The 16172-nt window shown below is 41.7% G+C and overlaps 1 protein-coding gene across 1 annotated transcript in view; it reads left to right on the plus strand.

Moving 5' to 3' along the window:
- The first annotated feature begins 4727 nt into the window (after positions 1 to 4727).
- Positions 4728 to 16172, plus strand: part of HCRTR2 (hypocretin receptor 2) — a 34510-nt gene continuing 23065 nt past the window's right edge. Inside the window, exon 1 of the mRNA XM_005153193.2 lies at positions 4728 to 4956. Within this exon, the coding sequence (XP_005153250.2) occupies positions 4728 to 4956 (229 nt within the window). The remainder of the gene's footprint in view (positions 4957 to 16172) is intronic.

Below are 16172 nucleotides of genomic sequence, written 5' to 3' on the forward strand. Positions count from 1 at the left end.
AGTTCATCTGAATTTGCCCAACTATTCAGTGTATTATCTGAATCTGTATTGCAGCAGAAAAACTCTACTGGTATGAATGAAGTTATTTCTAATTTACAGTAGTGTGAGACTAGAACCAGACTTCTTCACTTCAAATATGTTATGCATTGGTGGATATTAATGATGAAGATGGCCTGACCTAATCAAATTCTGATCTTTCTTATCTGATCACTGTTAGAAACAGAGAAAGTTCTATTAGCTTTGCTTCATTCTAATGGCGTTAGTGAGCTAGTAAATCAATAGAGCATAGGTGATATTTCTGTTATATTTGGCTAATGGTACCTTAGCAAGATCCTGTTTTCTGCAGTGAGAAAAAAATGCTTGAGGTTGGCTAAACAAGGTTGATTGCTGGATGCTTCTTATATCATCAGTGAACCAAAAATTCAACAGCAGGTTTGAATAATGTCTCTCATGATAAAACTAGTTCTGCCTCTTCAACCTGTAATTAATTACCAAATTAATGCCAAGTCAAGAAGGGAACTAAAGGAAATGTGTTGCTCCAAATGCATTTTGTAATGGAGCATTGTTATTTTCATTTATAAGATTTGATGATTAACTTATTCTTTTTACCAAAAAAATGCACTATTAATTTTTCTTTTCTGTCTTTTACACCTTGCTGCCTTGTAGTTACTATCTTTATTATCCCACTCAATTTTACAGCTGTATAGATTTCCAAAGCTGGCTTTTTTCTATCAGTCTTTCCCTCGTGCTCTTAGCTTCTCTCTACTAGCTCATTTACCATCTTCCCTTCTTCACTATTTAGTTGACAATACCCTATCTGCTTCCCATTCACTACTTAGTGCTGCTGCTGGAGAAGCAGCACTTCCACCTTAAAATACCATTACAGGAAGAAAGATACCATCTGGGCTTCAGTCAAAATCCAGAATATGATGAACCAGGATTGCTAAAATAAATAAATAGTAGTGCTGGTGGTTTTCTATTGAACTGTCATGTGGCATATTCCACAAGAGAGAGAAGGGGACAGAGAAAGGCTGTTATATGAGAACAATGAAAGGAAGATGGGAAGGAAAGAGATATTCACACAATCCATCTCTACTGCCAATACAGCAGGCTATTTCTTTTCAGCAGCTGTGGTTATGTGGTTTGCTTCCCAAGAATGAAAGCACCTGTTAAAATGTTGAGCAGAGGCTGAACCCTCCAGCTCAGCTGCCTCTTAGTTGAAGTTTGCAAAAAGTTTAAAATTCATTCTGCTTTGACAAAAAGCTCCTATTTTAATATGCTATTACACTAGTATGGAGCTAATCCTCTGAATCAAAGATTTTAAAATGAAAGGGCTAGAGACTAAGATATGAAAAACTCTGCCTATTTGTGTGATTAATAAAAACGTAAGTCTGCACTAGAATTATTATTGAGGGAGATAATGTGTTTGACAAAGTGATAAACTTGGATGCTGAAGTAGGGCTGATACGTTCTCTATGAATGTCAGTTCCTGTGAGATATCAGATGCAATAAAGCATAAAATTGTGCGTGATTTATATTCACACAGTCTAATATCATATAATAAGTGGCACTGAAAGCTACAAGGCACATCTTCTAGTGTTGGTAATTTCATTTCAGTATTTTTGGATTAGTGGTTAAAGTTATGGATTAGAAGAATATCAATATATGTGAACCTTTTAGCTGACGAAACTACCAGACGGTATTCTTCTGAGATAAGAAGGTTAACAGATATAACCTTGAATTTATGCTTCTTTTAAGTGCTGGGTAGCTGATATACTCTTTGATTGTAGAAGTTTGTAAAATCACATTAAACAGGTTTTGAACTAAAAAAAAAATCAGCTAACAAAATAAGAATTACATACTTTGAGCATTTGCTGTTCACTTGCATATGAAAGGAACACATTTAAACTGTGACACTAGTCTTGATGCAAATAGCATAATTAAAAGATAAATCAGCAGCAAAATTCATCACATGAATATATTTTGCTAATGCACTTTTACAAGTTAGAAAGCCAGAGGGGACTATGTATTCTAACCTCTTGCATACTTCAGATCATGCGACATTTCTGAATTATTTCCCTTTTCAGCTAGCACTTATCTTTTAGAAAGGCATTAGATCTTGGTTTTAAAATGCACAGCTAGAATGACTCGATTTTGAAAAGTATTTCCTCAGTAGCAGAGTTTTGTACATGGTGAATATATTCGCCTAATCAAGTTTCACTCACACTTCGATATACAGTAATCTGTAGTCACAGTTGTACTTATTTTTACCATCAAGGATCACATGAAGCTTTCTGGCTACAGATTCATGATGAGAGTGTGTGTGTTTAGCTGATTACCCCTGATCCTTGGATCACCTGCCAGCTTCTTCAAGGTCATTGAAAGATGAGTGTAGCAGAACCAGGAACTGACAGTGGAAACGCACAGAAACAGGTTCAGTGATGATTCTTCATCTTCCATCTCATTTTGAGATCTGTTAGCTAGCCCATTTTTAATCTTTATAATGTGTGCCATATTGATTTTTTGCTATCCTGTCTTCTAATCAGAATGTGCTGTATCAATCAAAACAAATGTCTTGCAGTACTCTAGGAATACTAAATTTATGCAGCTTATCAATCTGCATAATCGATTTTATATGGCTTTATCAATCAAACTTGTAATCTTGTTGAAAGCACAATCAGCCCTAAGATGCATTTTTCATAAAACCATGTTGTTTCTTAATATTTATGCCTTTTTAATTCAATTTCCTACTATTAGTGAGGGAGGAAAAAAAAGTATTCTGTCAAAAAAGGCACTATATGTTTCAGACTTTATGGCAACTTGAAAACAAATATTGGAATTATGGACCAACATTTTAACATATGAAAGAAGCTGGAGCAGGAGTGCTGTTGTCTGTTACTGATCACAAAATAGTCATGCTCTAAATCTTTTCATCACCAGCAAAGTCCATGACTAGCTGCTTAGATATGTCTCTTTCTGTGTACCAAGTAGACCTGGTACAATTCCCTCATTCTCAGGAGAGTTTACATCACTTCTCAAAACTCATACCTCAACTAATATAACCTGAGATGTTTTCATTAGTTGCAGAGTGTGTAATCTTTATTTATGACACTTACAAAGTCTACCTTTCTACTTTATGTAAGATAGGTGGAGGTCCTACCAGTAAATCCATGTATATCTCACTTTTTAACATATTTAGCCTTAGAAGTCCACTTAACTTCCCTGTGGAATAGGAAAGTTGTTTTTTTTTTCTTTATTTTACAGGGAACTAAAGCAAAGGGAGCAGCTCTGTAGAAATAGGTGCAGGTAAGCACGGTGTAGGTATGCTGTATTGGATTTTGAAGGCAGTAGAGAAGTTAGCACACTGGTAAAAAACAATTCAGGAACCTAAAATACTGTCTAAGCTAAGCACTACAGGGTTAATGAGCATCTGCCTTTCCATCATGCTTATGTGTTGGAAGTAGAGTCCCACCATAATAGTTCCTCCATTCCTACAGAATTGCAGACCCTGCACTGAAATGCTTAACTGAGCTATGTGTCATTTCACAATGGAAGTGGTGCTTATACCAGGCTCATTAAATTATTCAGCTAGGAAGTGAACAGATTACCTGAATAGGAGGGGGGTGAGGTGAGGAAGGGGATGTTTCAGTCGAGGAGGGACAGGTCCAAACCTATCCCTGCTCTTTCAGGAACGGTACACTGGGCAAAGTGTGAAAATAACTCCAGAAGCAACGACCACAAACCAGGAAAACTATTACGCTGTTTAACTAGCGCTTCTGGGCTCTCGGGTTGCTTTCTGCCAGCTCAGCTCAATTCAGAATAGCTACGGGGCAGTTGCTGTGTTGAGACCCCTCGTCAAGGATTTGAAACAACCTTGGAGCAGGGAGTCTGCATGCTAGACTCAAGCCTACAGTAGGCTCTCACTATCTTCAAACCAAATGAACCCCATGCTTGCCTGTTTAGCGCCCTTAGGGATTTCCCCACCGGGGTTAATTCCTCTGGTTTAGCCCTATACCCGGTTCAGCTTCCAAAGGGGCACAGAAAGGAGACAGCCCCTATTAGCCACGGGTTTTTAATGTCTCCTTTCACCCTGTGCTTCTTTCCACATCAGCCTTTCCCTGCCTTTGATCTACAAATCTATGCTTGAATATATAGTGTATTTAAATCAAAAAGGTCTAAAGTGCCTGTGCAAGAGAAGAGTGGGAAACCACGGGGAACCAGAGTCGGAACAGGGGAGGATGAGCCGGGAGTGGGGTCGAGGGGAGAGAAACACGGATGGGTAAAGGGGCGTGTGTGCAGAAATGCGGGGTGGGGGGAGCATGTGCATGTTTTGAGGAGCGAAAATCAGAGTTGTTCAAAACGGACGTGACTTTTCCAGCGGAGGCAGGTGCGGTTTGGAGCCCTAAGCATGCAACCCACCCTGGTCAGACTTCTCCCCGGTCAGGTAGGGGGAGCAGCCTCCGCGTGCACGGAGGCTGCTCCCCCTGCCCGACGGGGAAAAAAAGGCTGGTCAGGGCTGGTTGGGGACCGACGCGGATCTCCAGCCTGTTCCCGCATTGGCTCCCGTAAGTTCCCGCGTCATTTTTCTCCCCACACCCCGCTTTTCGCACTGGCAACCACAAGTCTCGATGGACGGGAGGGAGAAAGCTCAGATGCTCTGAGAGCATCTGTTGTTTGATTTGTTGTGGTTTGGGTTTTCTTCCCAGCCACCGGACCAACCATCAGGTATGTCCGGGATTCAGCCTGAGGATGGTGCCCCTCCGTGTAGGAACTGGACCACCATATCGGAGCTAAACGAGACGCGGGAGGCTCTTTTAACCCCTTCCTCCGACTACGACGATGAGGAGTTCCTGAGGTACCTCTGGAAGGAGTATTTGCATCCCAAGGAGTACGAATGGGCACTGATAGCCGGCTACATCGTCGTCTTCATCGTGGCACTCGTCGGGAACGTCCTGGGTGAGTCGGGCTCCCCCAAACTTCCCGTTCTCCGTTGCCGAGGTGCGGTTTGCACGGTTTTGCAGGAAACAGGGGCTGGGTTTCCCTTCCCCCGCTGGAAACGTGGGTGCCGCCAGTCGCGGGGGAAAGTTAAGGCTGCACGAAAGGGGCCTTTGAGGCGGGACGCCGTGAAAGACGCTTCCCCCTGTGCCTGCGAGGGGCTGCGGAGGCAGCTGCTCGCTTCGGCTGGGGGTGTCAGAGAGCGGCCGGCGAAGCCCGGCGGAGGGAGGCGGTGGGGGAAGTCGGGGGCCGCCGGTCGGATCCTGGTCCTGTCCGCAGGGCCGGGGTGCTGAACACCCCTCATTCCCCCCGGCCTGCCCGTCCCGCCGGCCGCTCCGCCTCTCAGCTGCTGCTTCCTCACAGCTCCGGCCCGCCCGGAGGAGCAGAGCAAAAGCGGTTTTTGTCTGAAGGGCAGAGATCGGGGCCGCGGCAAGGGGCAACGGGAGACAGACAGCGCCCGCCCCGTGCGGGGAACCAGGGGTTGCTCCCCTCAGCACCCGGCGGGCTGAAGTCGCGGAGCGGGGATGGCGATGGGGAGAACGGGGCGGTGCCCTTTCGGGCTCTCATTGAGAGAAGAGAGCGAGGCGGTGCCGGGAGCCCGCCCCCTCCGCGCTCCCATTCATCCGGGAAGGAGGCGGTGGGAGGGGGGTGCGCGGCGGCAGAATGTGGCGGACAGCGCAGGGCAGCGCCGGTGGGAAGCGGGAGTAGGCACAGGCACAACGGAGGGCGGTGTGCTGTTTTCCGAGCGAAGCATGACTGCGGGCGGGCCGGCCCACGCCGGGACTGTGGCCGGCCCGTCGGGAAAGATGCTTGTGTCGGTCCCCGCTTTCTCCCTCCCAGCACTGTCTGCGTGGGGAGGCCACGCGTGTGCACAGTCCCCGCCTGTGCTGCCCCGTGCCCGCACCAACTGCCTCTCCTTCCTGCAGCCGTGCCCCTGCGGTTTGCTAGGGAAGGCGTTTGTCCTTTATCAGTTCCGCGTTTATGAATGAGCAGAAGTGCGGTGAGGCCGCCTGGAGACTGTTACGCCGTGAGAACCACGTAGCGGGAGTCACGGCTATTTGCATGTTTCATTTCCATCAGTGCCATTGCCATGAACGAAGTGGCGCACTGCCGCGCCCACCCCGCCATACGGGTCTTCCATTCATGTTTTTCAGAAGGATTCATGTGTGCCGGGGCTGTCGTCTGCCAGCTCTCGGCTTCCCGAGGCAAGACGCACGTTAAGTGTGCAGCCATAGGGAACATTTTGCCAAGCTGGTTGTTCTCCCAGCGGACTGATGATGCTATTTATTTGTTTATTTTCCTGGAATGTTGCACTAACTGCTTGTAAACATCCAGTATGCACGTTGGCAAAAACAGTGAGTTTTCAGCCAAAGAGGTTACATTAGAGCTACTCAGAACCTGAGCATGTTTGCTCAGTCGACTGCTCAGCAGCCAGCTTGACAGGCAATGTACCGATAGTAGCCCTCGCAAAGAGTCTGTGCTTTAAACTAGAGAGAAAAGTGCCTTTTGTTCTGCTCTTCAGCAAAGACGGGTTTAGGAGAATTACCTGAGTTTACCTGTTTGGCCCCTGCTATGTCATTCTGTAAACAAGCTGCCCTCTTGCCGTTAAATATTCAAGGTCAAATCTTAAACTGTAGGAGCTCTCATCCTGTATACACTTCTCCCCCTCAACCCTCCCTCTGAAGCCACAAGAAGAAAAGCTTTCCTCTCTGTATTCTTGCAAACATTGATAATAACTGTGCTGATGTGAAGCCATTCCTCCTTCCATTTGTGTGTGCTGTCTTTTTGCTTGAGATTGGAGCTGACATTTGGCTGTCCACCCACCTCTGCTTTTGCTGGACTGCTTTGCGGGAGCTGTTTGCTCTTTAAGCTGCCTTTGTGTATTGCACAGACCTCACCCACCCAAACTGCTTCTGTTTACCAGCGAGTTGTTTGTGGGGTCTGCAGGTGCAGGTGCTCATTAGTTGAACACTGTCTCATCTTTATGCAAGAAAGCTCTTACTGCACTGATTGCAGGCTCACGTGATTTTGAGGAGAGAAATGGATGTGGTCTAATAATGCTCTTTCAAAGGCATTTTTGTGTAACTTTGACTATTAGTGAAAATCTGATATAAGCCAATGCCCATGTTATAGTCTCTGAGAAGCAGATTTCTCCTGCTTGAAAAATTCATATTCGAGGTTAATCTGGGACTTAGTTATGGACCTTCTTGAAACAGAGCAAAAATTATTCTGGAGTGAATTTTAGTGGCTAATAGTGCTTATAGTATGATCCTTAATAGCGCTAATGATACATTGTGTTCTTCTGCTTTTGTTTGACCAGTGCTGCTGGACATGTGTGGAATGTGAAGTCTGTTTTGTTCATGTCCTGTTCAAATGGAACTTAAGCACCCAGGAACGACCCTTCCCTATGTTGTACTGAAAAATTACATTTCTGCCTCTTACTTTGATTTCTGTAATCACATGGAGTTAAGAGACTCATGTCCCAGCAATAACATCTGTGCAAGTGGAAGGCACAGCACATCCCTCAGATATTAGTAATAAACTGGACTGAAGCATTCTGACAGTTAATTAACAGGCAAGGGCAGGATCAGAAACTTGAACTTTGATTGATATCTACTGGGCTCTTGAGTGAGCTGTACAGCAGGAATTCTACTTATAGCAGCATGTAACAAGGTCTGCACTGCTATTTGGCTTTCAGTTTAATTAGGAGAGTCGACAAACACTGTCCATGCTGCAGCACAAACCAGCTAAAATCAAAACTGTTAGCAAGCCTCTGCATTTGAATTCAAGTTCCATTATTGCATTTGAGTGCTTCTTGTCAATGATTCTCCTGTGTGCCCATGTTGGCTGCTCATCAGAGATTTCTGTGCAAGCCATTGAAAAGAAACAGGTTTTAAGATGGTTTTAGGACATATTTAAATGAACATTCAGGGAATCTGAAATGCAGATGGTAAGACCAGTATGCTTTGTTCTGTTTTCCCCCTCACTCAGTCACTATCACTAGAAGAAGCATAGGTGTTGAGGGTAAGAACTTTCTGTTTTGCGAACAAGACCAAAAGCTTTTTTTACCACTGCACAGCAATGAAACTCTTGCACCTTCTTTATACAGCTAGTGCAAAATGTAGGACTTGCTTAATGGAGAATGTGTGTTGACTGTAAATACCTGTTTCTTCTTGAAAACATTGCATTAAAAACATCACTTAAAATAAAAAAAAATAAATTATTACAAAAGGGTGTATGGAGGTCTCTAGTTACTGACATTATTCCACACTAACCAGTTACACAGTTACAACAGTTAATAACTGGAATAAGGCCACAAGGGATTAATAAGTACTGTACAACTCCATATGTTTAGCTCCATTTATACAGGTAAATAATTGAAATGGTCATCATTTAAGTTACTCATTTGCATAGGTCAGAACTTTTCTAATGAGATGGTTTGCCTCTGGGAACATGCATTCATCAAAATCAAAATATACAGCAGAGCTCACTTGGCTTAATCAAAGATAGAGGGCAGAACAAGCATCCTTTTGGTGTCCCACCAGCTGGGCTGCTGGACCGCTCGGCAGCCCTCCCCAGAGCTGGCAGAAGCTGAGATACTTAGCACACACAGCCTGCCAGCACCCAGCTTGAAAGTCCTCAGCACTGCTGACCTCCAAGGCTAAAAGACTATGTAGGACATCAGTGAGAGTTTTTAGAAGTGTTCTTTACTTGCACAATTTGCAGTACTTGTTTTTCTTTTCAGCTCAGAATGAAACCAAATTTAATTGACAGAGAAATACTCTTCTCTGGATAGCTTTGTTATTTATTACCTGTCTTACAGTAACTGCTAGTTGGGCTGAGATCTGTACAGAACCTAACTGTGGATCTTTTCTCAAAGAGCTCATAGTCTGACTCACAGAGCTCAACAACATTCATTTGATTTTTACTTATTTTCTTAGGGCTGGAGAAGAAAAGTTTTGTGTACAGTTCTAACACCAGAGTCATAGTCAATGCTTACCAATAGCCAACTGTCTCAAATGCTGCTCTGTTGTTATTTTAAAAGTGAATACTAAGGTCTAGGAATACATGCATGTGTTGGTAGAATTGGATGAGTCATGTATTCTTTTAAATGGTGCCATGATCTTCATGAACCCTCTTTGATTACTGTACATGAGGCATAGTTAATTTAATCACATTTTAAATTATTACATTTAATTTTATCCAGATTACTTTGGGAATCCGGCACTGAAAAAGCTTTTCTTTTGTAATATGAGCATGACAGTCACCTTTATCTTTTGGATGAATAATAGCTAGAATGGATTTCTCATTTTTAAAAAGATAAGAAGTGATACATTCATAGGAAATGATACAATATTTATACATTTTATCTACCCAAGATACAGACTATACGAGCTCAATTTATGTAAGATTGTGAGAATCAACTAAAGTACATTGGTGTTTGCATAATATGGGGATCACTATCAAGAGAATTATGCACATCCTTGTGAGATGTAGTAAAGCACTAAAAGATGAAGCTGATTTGAAATTATGCCCTTTTCTTTCTACATTCTTATATTGAGACAAGGAGGCACAAAAGCACAAAATGTAATCAGTTCTAAGTAACGTTAAGTTTGATGGCTTTGTAATGGAAAATAACTGCAGTGCTTGAAGGTAGTTGACATAGTTTTAGGTCCTTAGGACCTTAGTACAAAAAGCGTAGGAAAAGCAAAATAGAAAAACAGGACCTGAGGATGGGGAGTATCTGGGACAAGCAGATGTCTAGGATGGGCACAATTAAACTGATAAGTAGAAGGACAGGATGATTGCTATGTCTGTAATGCTAATTAAGCTGATGCTTCAAAGACAGCCAGAAGTTAAGAAGATTGTTGGAAGAAGTAAACGACCCTCAAAGACCACCATCATATTTCTGTATGCATGAGGGAAACTTTCTGGAAAATTATGTAATTCATGTGTAGCCTCATGAATATGTATGTCTGCCCAGTGACTATATAAGGATGGCTTGTGTAGCAATAAAGAGACACATGTTAGGAGGAGCAAACCCCAGGTGTCCCCCGGTGCCGCAATAAAGAATACCTGCTTGTCAACTTGAAACTTTGTTGGTGAGTTTGTTCCTGCAGTTTTTTCTGAATCAATATCCAGATGTGTAACGAGTTCCACTTTGTATGCTTTGTGACCAGACAGTCCAGAGGGGAGACAGTTCTACTTTCCTTTACCATTCTGTGTCAAAAGGCAATTCTGCCTAGTGTGAATAGTGCAGACCTATTGAATCCAACTCTGAAAAAGGGCAATGGCCAAGACTGAAGGAAGGTGAGCTGCAAGAGATGCTTGATGTCTTGAATGTTAATACAAATTCTGTTGACTTTCATTTGAGTTCTTCTAAAAGAAAGGACTGTTACATCTGTCTGGAGGCTGCCCTTACAGTTGGATAAAACAAGGAATGTCCCCAGATAGTATTTTTTCAGTCAGAGTAAAATAATAAGCACTTTGACTACTTGTCTTCTAACATGTTAAGGACAAGTGTATGCTGTGAATTCATTTGGTGATAAAGGAGGAGGACTGGGATCTGAATAAGTGGAAAAGTGCTTGATCTCAGAGGTCAAAGCCCATTAAAAGTTATTGAAAGAGAAACAAAAAATAGATTCCTTTCCATATGGAGTCATATTCTGTTTAATTTGTAACTACTTTTAACTAGTGTTATTGTTCTTACTTCTGAGGCTACATTTATAAGGAAATTAAAACTTTAGGACTCCTCTGCCATTCAGTTTTCTTCCTTTCTTCTGTCTATGGCACTGCTGATAAAAATCTCTTAACTGATGTATCATAATCTTTGACTTAAAGACTTGCTATTGAGCAGCTCCTACAGAAGAAGTATCACCAGTCAGTCAGAATTCCCCTGCAGTGCCAGAACATTAAGGCATGGGGGTTGGTGGCAAGGGAAAACACACCAGCATGTATTTGACAGATTACCTGGGAAGCAAATAGCAAACTTTATTGTTGCTGGTTTTGGTTTAGTTTCATTTTACTTTCAAGATGTACTCCTGATAAACATGTGAAAACTTTAAAGAATTTTTCCCATTTTATTTTATATGTTCTCAAAGCTGTTAGAGTGATAGCTCCGAAGACCAGCTCTGCTATTCAGACCCAAAACAGACACAACCTTGATGGTGGCAGGATATGCTGGCTACTTATTGATTTTATATTTTGAATGATGTTTGGAAAGAATCGTAGATTCTAGAAGGAAAGCAAATCAGCAGAGCTATTCATCAACTGTACAATTCCAAGGCCACTAAAAGCAGTGAAGCCCTTGCTGTCAGGAGCTGAAGAGAGGCTAACACATCTTTCTTTCCCTTAGGTCAGTGAAGTACTCTTCACCCAGAAATGTCTTTGGGGCATTACCAAATAAAACAAAAGCTGTTGTCACTTCCTGCTTTAACTCACCAATTTCAGAAAAACTTGAAGGCTTTGTAATGCTTCTTTATTTGTAAAGCATTGTTTATGTTCTGTGTTGCATGTCAAGTGAAACCTTTTTTGTTGCTGTTTTATGTTAGCATCTGGTTTCCTTACTGTATATCTCACAAGTGGAATCCATCAGAGAAGAGCTAGAATGGACTATTCCCTAGGGGAAGGAGAGCCAGGAGCTGAAGACAGCAGCATGATTGACAGGGCAATGTGTTCACCAACACAGTCCCAGAGTGCCTGGGAGCATGGTAGGTCTGATGATGTTTACCAGGGTTCAGTCACCTCCCAGGAACTGCCAGACAAATCCATAGTGATGAAGCAAGTCTGAGGTAAAGCCAGAAAGTCAAGTCAGTGGGTAAGGATTACAATCAAAATCAGTAACACACACACATGCTGGCAATGTCATCTTTGCCTCAGCTAAGAGTGAGAGCCTGAGCTTAAATGGTGAAAGAGGTGACCTGCAAAAGAGGCATCTCACATCTTTCTCCTAAAGCTCTGTTCCCAGCAGCCTGAACCCAGCTTCCATGCTGCCCTGTACCAGAGCTGGCCTCCACTGCAGGCAGCTAACCCCTGGTGAAGAGGCAGAGGCTGCAGAGCCTGGGGGTGCACTCAGCCCTGACAGAGCCGTGTTCTGCCTCCTGGTTCTCAGTGCAGTAAGACTGCAAGGATTTTAGCTCAGTGTTGGAATATTATATTGGCAATGTGGATTCATGAAATAGATTCAGAAGTTGCATAACATACAAGGTATTTGTTGTAGCATTTTACTAGCATAGCAAATTGTTTTTCTTTGTATAGCCTAAAAAGAAGGCATTCTTTCATCTATATTAGAAACAGGCATGGACATGGAAAGGTTTTTCCTAGTGCAACTCCATTAAGCTGCAAAGCATTTCAGCTGTGAAGCACACCTTGATTTTAATGAGTCACGCAGGTTTAAATTGAATCATAATGGAGTGTGAAATCTTTATTTATGGTCCTTCCATTTCTAACACAAAGTGTGTGTAAGGATTTTGTAAGCTTTTTATTGCTGCTATAGATGGACAAAAAATATATCAATGTGATTATGAAATAACTGGTCATTCAGTACAGTCAGCTCTGCAAAGATGACTGGGGTTGCCAGTTAATACCTGTAATGATTTGTGTGTGTGTATGGTGGACAATTTAAAGCAATCTATAATCAGTACAGTTAGCTCAGGAAAACTGTGTGATGATACCTTGCACTTCATCCAGAGCTGATGAAACCTGGCATTTTGGACAGCCATATTTTATATCATAGCTGATCCTCTCGTAATAATTCCCATTTCCATTAGGTTGTTAATTGCCTAAAATTACATAATGTGAATGAACAAGTTAGAAAATGAGTCCTGTGCCAATTAGATGGTCGTGCTATTAGTTTCTATTTTAATCTGTAGAGATTATTTTCCAGTGAGCAGAATTTAGATCTTGTATTCTTCTCTATCAGTGTAATAATAAGGCAGTACATAAAATATATAAGTGGGCTGGAGAACATGAGTAACTCATATTCTTGTAAAAGCCTGCATACAATGGAGCACTTGGTAGCTAGAAAACATCTCAGAGAATGTATTGCTGCAAGCAAACTTGTTGCTGTATATCTGTTTTTTATGTGGACTCTTGTCTTTTGTGGAAGATGGTTTCCCATTAGTATGTTTTAGTAAAGCTGATATTAAATACAATACTTTAAGATTTCATATATTCAATGTTATAATAAAATTAACTACACAGGAAAACATGACCTTTAAGATCATGAAGGACTGCCAAGTCACCAGTAAATCATGTCACTAAGAGCCTACACACACACGGTTTTTTAACACTTGAAGCAAGTCAAATCATGGTTTACAATATTTTGGTTTATACCCCTTTGGTCAGCTGGGGTCAGCGTTCCTGTCTGTCCTCCCTCCCAGCTGTTGGGGTGCAGTGAGAAGCAGAAAAGGCCTTGATTCTGTGTAAGCACTGCCCAGAAATAACTAAAATATCCCTGTGCTATCAGCAGTGTTTCCAGCACAAATCCAAAACACAGCCCCATACCAGCTGCTATGAAGAAAATTAACTCTATCCCAGCCAAAACCAGCACATGCATATATATATATATATATATATATATATATATATATACTTGTTTATGTGTGATACCCAGGGAGCATGACCTAGCCACCTACTTCTTTTGTTTATGCTTCCATGATTTTTTGCAGGTCTGTTGACATATCTAGTATGTCCTGCTGATGAGGAGCTGTCACCTCACTGGCTGGCTATCTAATTCGTTTGTGTCTGCAGCGCAGAATATTGTCCAACTTTTCAGCTGTCACATCACATATTCAAGTGTATTTCTTACCTGCTGGGTATTATTACCAGCTGTATGATTTTTTCAATATTTGCTTGATAATAAACACTGTATGAAAAGTGTCTTTGTGTCATTCTTTCTATTACTTCTTTCAACATAAACTTGGTCTTATGTTGGATTCCTTTTTTTCAGATAATATTAGTTGTGTAAAAATGAAGTAATGTGTGAGTTTAGAGATTAATAGCGGGAAAGAGATGGACAGTTTAGGAAGTAGATATCATCTTCCTATTCACAGAAAAGATTGTCTTGTTTTAGATTTTTTGTTCTCACTGCTGGTTTCAAAACCCCTTAATTAAATATCCTCTGCAATTACTTAAAGTACATCTTACAGCTTAATCAAGATCACCAATAAAGTTATTGAAAGACTTATGGAAAACCTTCCTAAAATAAATAAAATAAGCTTAATCTTTCACACCTAATTTTTAGACTCTCAAGTTAAAGCAGAAGAATCCTTAATCAGGAATCATTCATAATGAAAGTAGTTTCAGTGACAGCATTTTTCCTTCCAGCAGCATGTGTTGATTCAGTGTTTCCACAGGGGCTCTAGCTCTCCTAAGATTAAATAACCTATCTACTCAGCCTTCCTTTCAGTCAGATTGTGTTGCTTGAGACCCTGCCACCCAGATCATGATTCACAGTAGATAATGTCATCACCAAAAAGGAACAAGGGGGAGAATGCCATATGGAGAACCAATTATTGCCAGGTGGAAATGACTGGGCTAGGAGGTTGAGAATAAAGAATCATGAAATCATAGAGTGGTTTGGCTTGGAAGGAACATTAATGATCATCTGGTTCCCATCCATCCTTTCCCCCCCACTATGGGCAGGGACACCTTCCAGTAGATGAGGCTGCCTAAAGCCTCATCCAACCTGGCCTTGAACACTTTCAGGGATGGGGCATATTGTGTAACTCAAATCCATTTAACTTTTTTAATCACTGTTTGATTACAACATATTGTGAAGGAGTAAAGCTCTTTGGAAGCTTTCTGCCCCATGCATTTGGAGATGTTAATGACCAGCGCTTATAATCACATCACTCCCAAATGACTGCTGGATGGCCATATTGTGATATTTTAGTCAAACAGTTGTGATACTGAATTAACAAAGCAAAATTAAATCATTGAAGCTTAGTGTGAAAAACGCTCATTCTTTGTTTACTTCCATCTGGGTTTTGTTATTCACCGAAAATGAGATAAGAGTTAGTGTTTTTCATTTATAGAAGAAAATGTCAGGTATTGCTGGTTATGGAAATTAGGTTTCTATTTTGGCCAAGAAGTCACACTGGAAGATGACCCATTGAATAAGAAGTTGTCAAGACTTCTGGAGTGCTAGGGAAATGATTTAGGGCTGACATGTAGAAAACAAATTGACAGCTGAACCTGCAGTCCTCCAGCGGAAGGATTGCAGCACAATGTTTAATATGCTCAAGACAGCATAAATCTTCCAGGAGGCAAGCAGCTGCATTTTGTACCAGCTGGAATCTTTGTATTGTTTTCACATTCAGCTTGAGATACAATGAATAATTGAATAAATGGCAATACAGCCTCTGATTAAAATGCCTCAAGACACTAAACCAACAGGGATTAAATGGATACATGAAAAATACCAATCGCACCATATCTTCGTAATAGAGTGTTATTTGGGTTTTTTTTTTTTTTTCATCAGGGATATAATGAGGTATATGAAGCTTTCTTGATGTACTCCTAATAGCCTCTTAAGTTTTAACTTTGATTTGAATTTTTTATGTTTAGTCCTTGCTGGGACTTGCCTGCGAGGCTTTCTGGGTGTGGGAGATCGTGAATGTTTGGAGGGTGGGCTCTGAAACACACTTCAATCACAGAACTTCTCTCGCTTGGGGAAAGCTTCCACAAGTTTTTCCCAACACCTTCAGCCTGGCAACTCCAACTAGTTTCCGAGCTTTTACTGACACCGTGTGGCAGAGATAAGAATAGCAGGCATTTTACCTAAAGCTTTTCTTTCTGGCGAAAGGATATGAAAGCATCTCCGGTGAGATGAAGGATTATGAGAGCCAGATTACTCAATGACCATTAGAAAAATAGCTGCTCGTTGTGAAAGCTGGCCTGCGTGTTTTCATTTTCAGTTATTAACTGTAACTTTGAGTGGGTTTATAAAATAAAAGCAGAAATACAGAGACTAATAAAATACACTGACCAGGCAGTTAGGTTCCAGTAGAGCTCCAGCAGCTGGGAAAATCATGCACAGTAGGAGCACTTTTCTGAGTTACATTTCTCTCCAATCCCCGCCCCTTTTTAATTTCTGATCCTCTTTTCTTCAGTGCCTGTGTTAACATTTTTCCCACTTTCATCCTCACTCTCATTTACAGCTGGAAACATCAAAC

The sequence above is a fragment of the Melopsittacus undulatus genome, chromosome 3, assembly GCF_012275295.1.
Source record: "Melopsittacus undulatus isolate bMelUnd1 chromosome 3, bMelUnd1.mat.Z, whole genome shotgun sequence".
NCBI classification, from domain to species: Eukaryota; Metazoa; Chordata; class Aves; order Psittaciformes; family Psittaculidae; genus Melopsittacus; species Melopsittacus undulatus.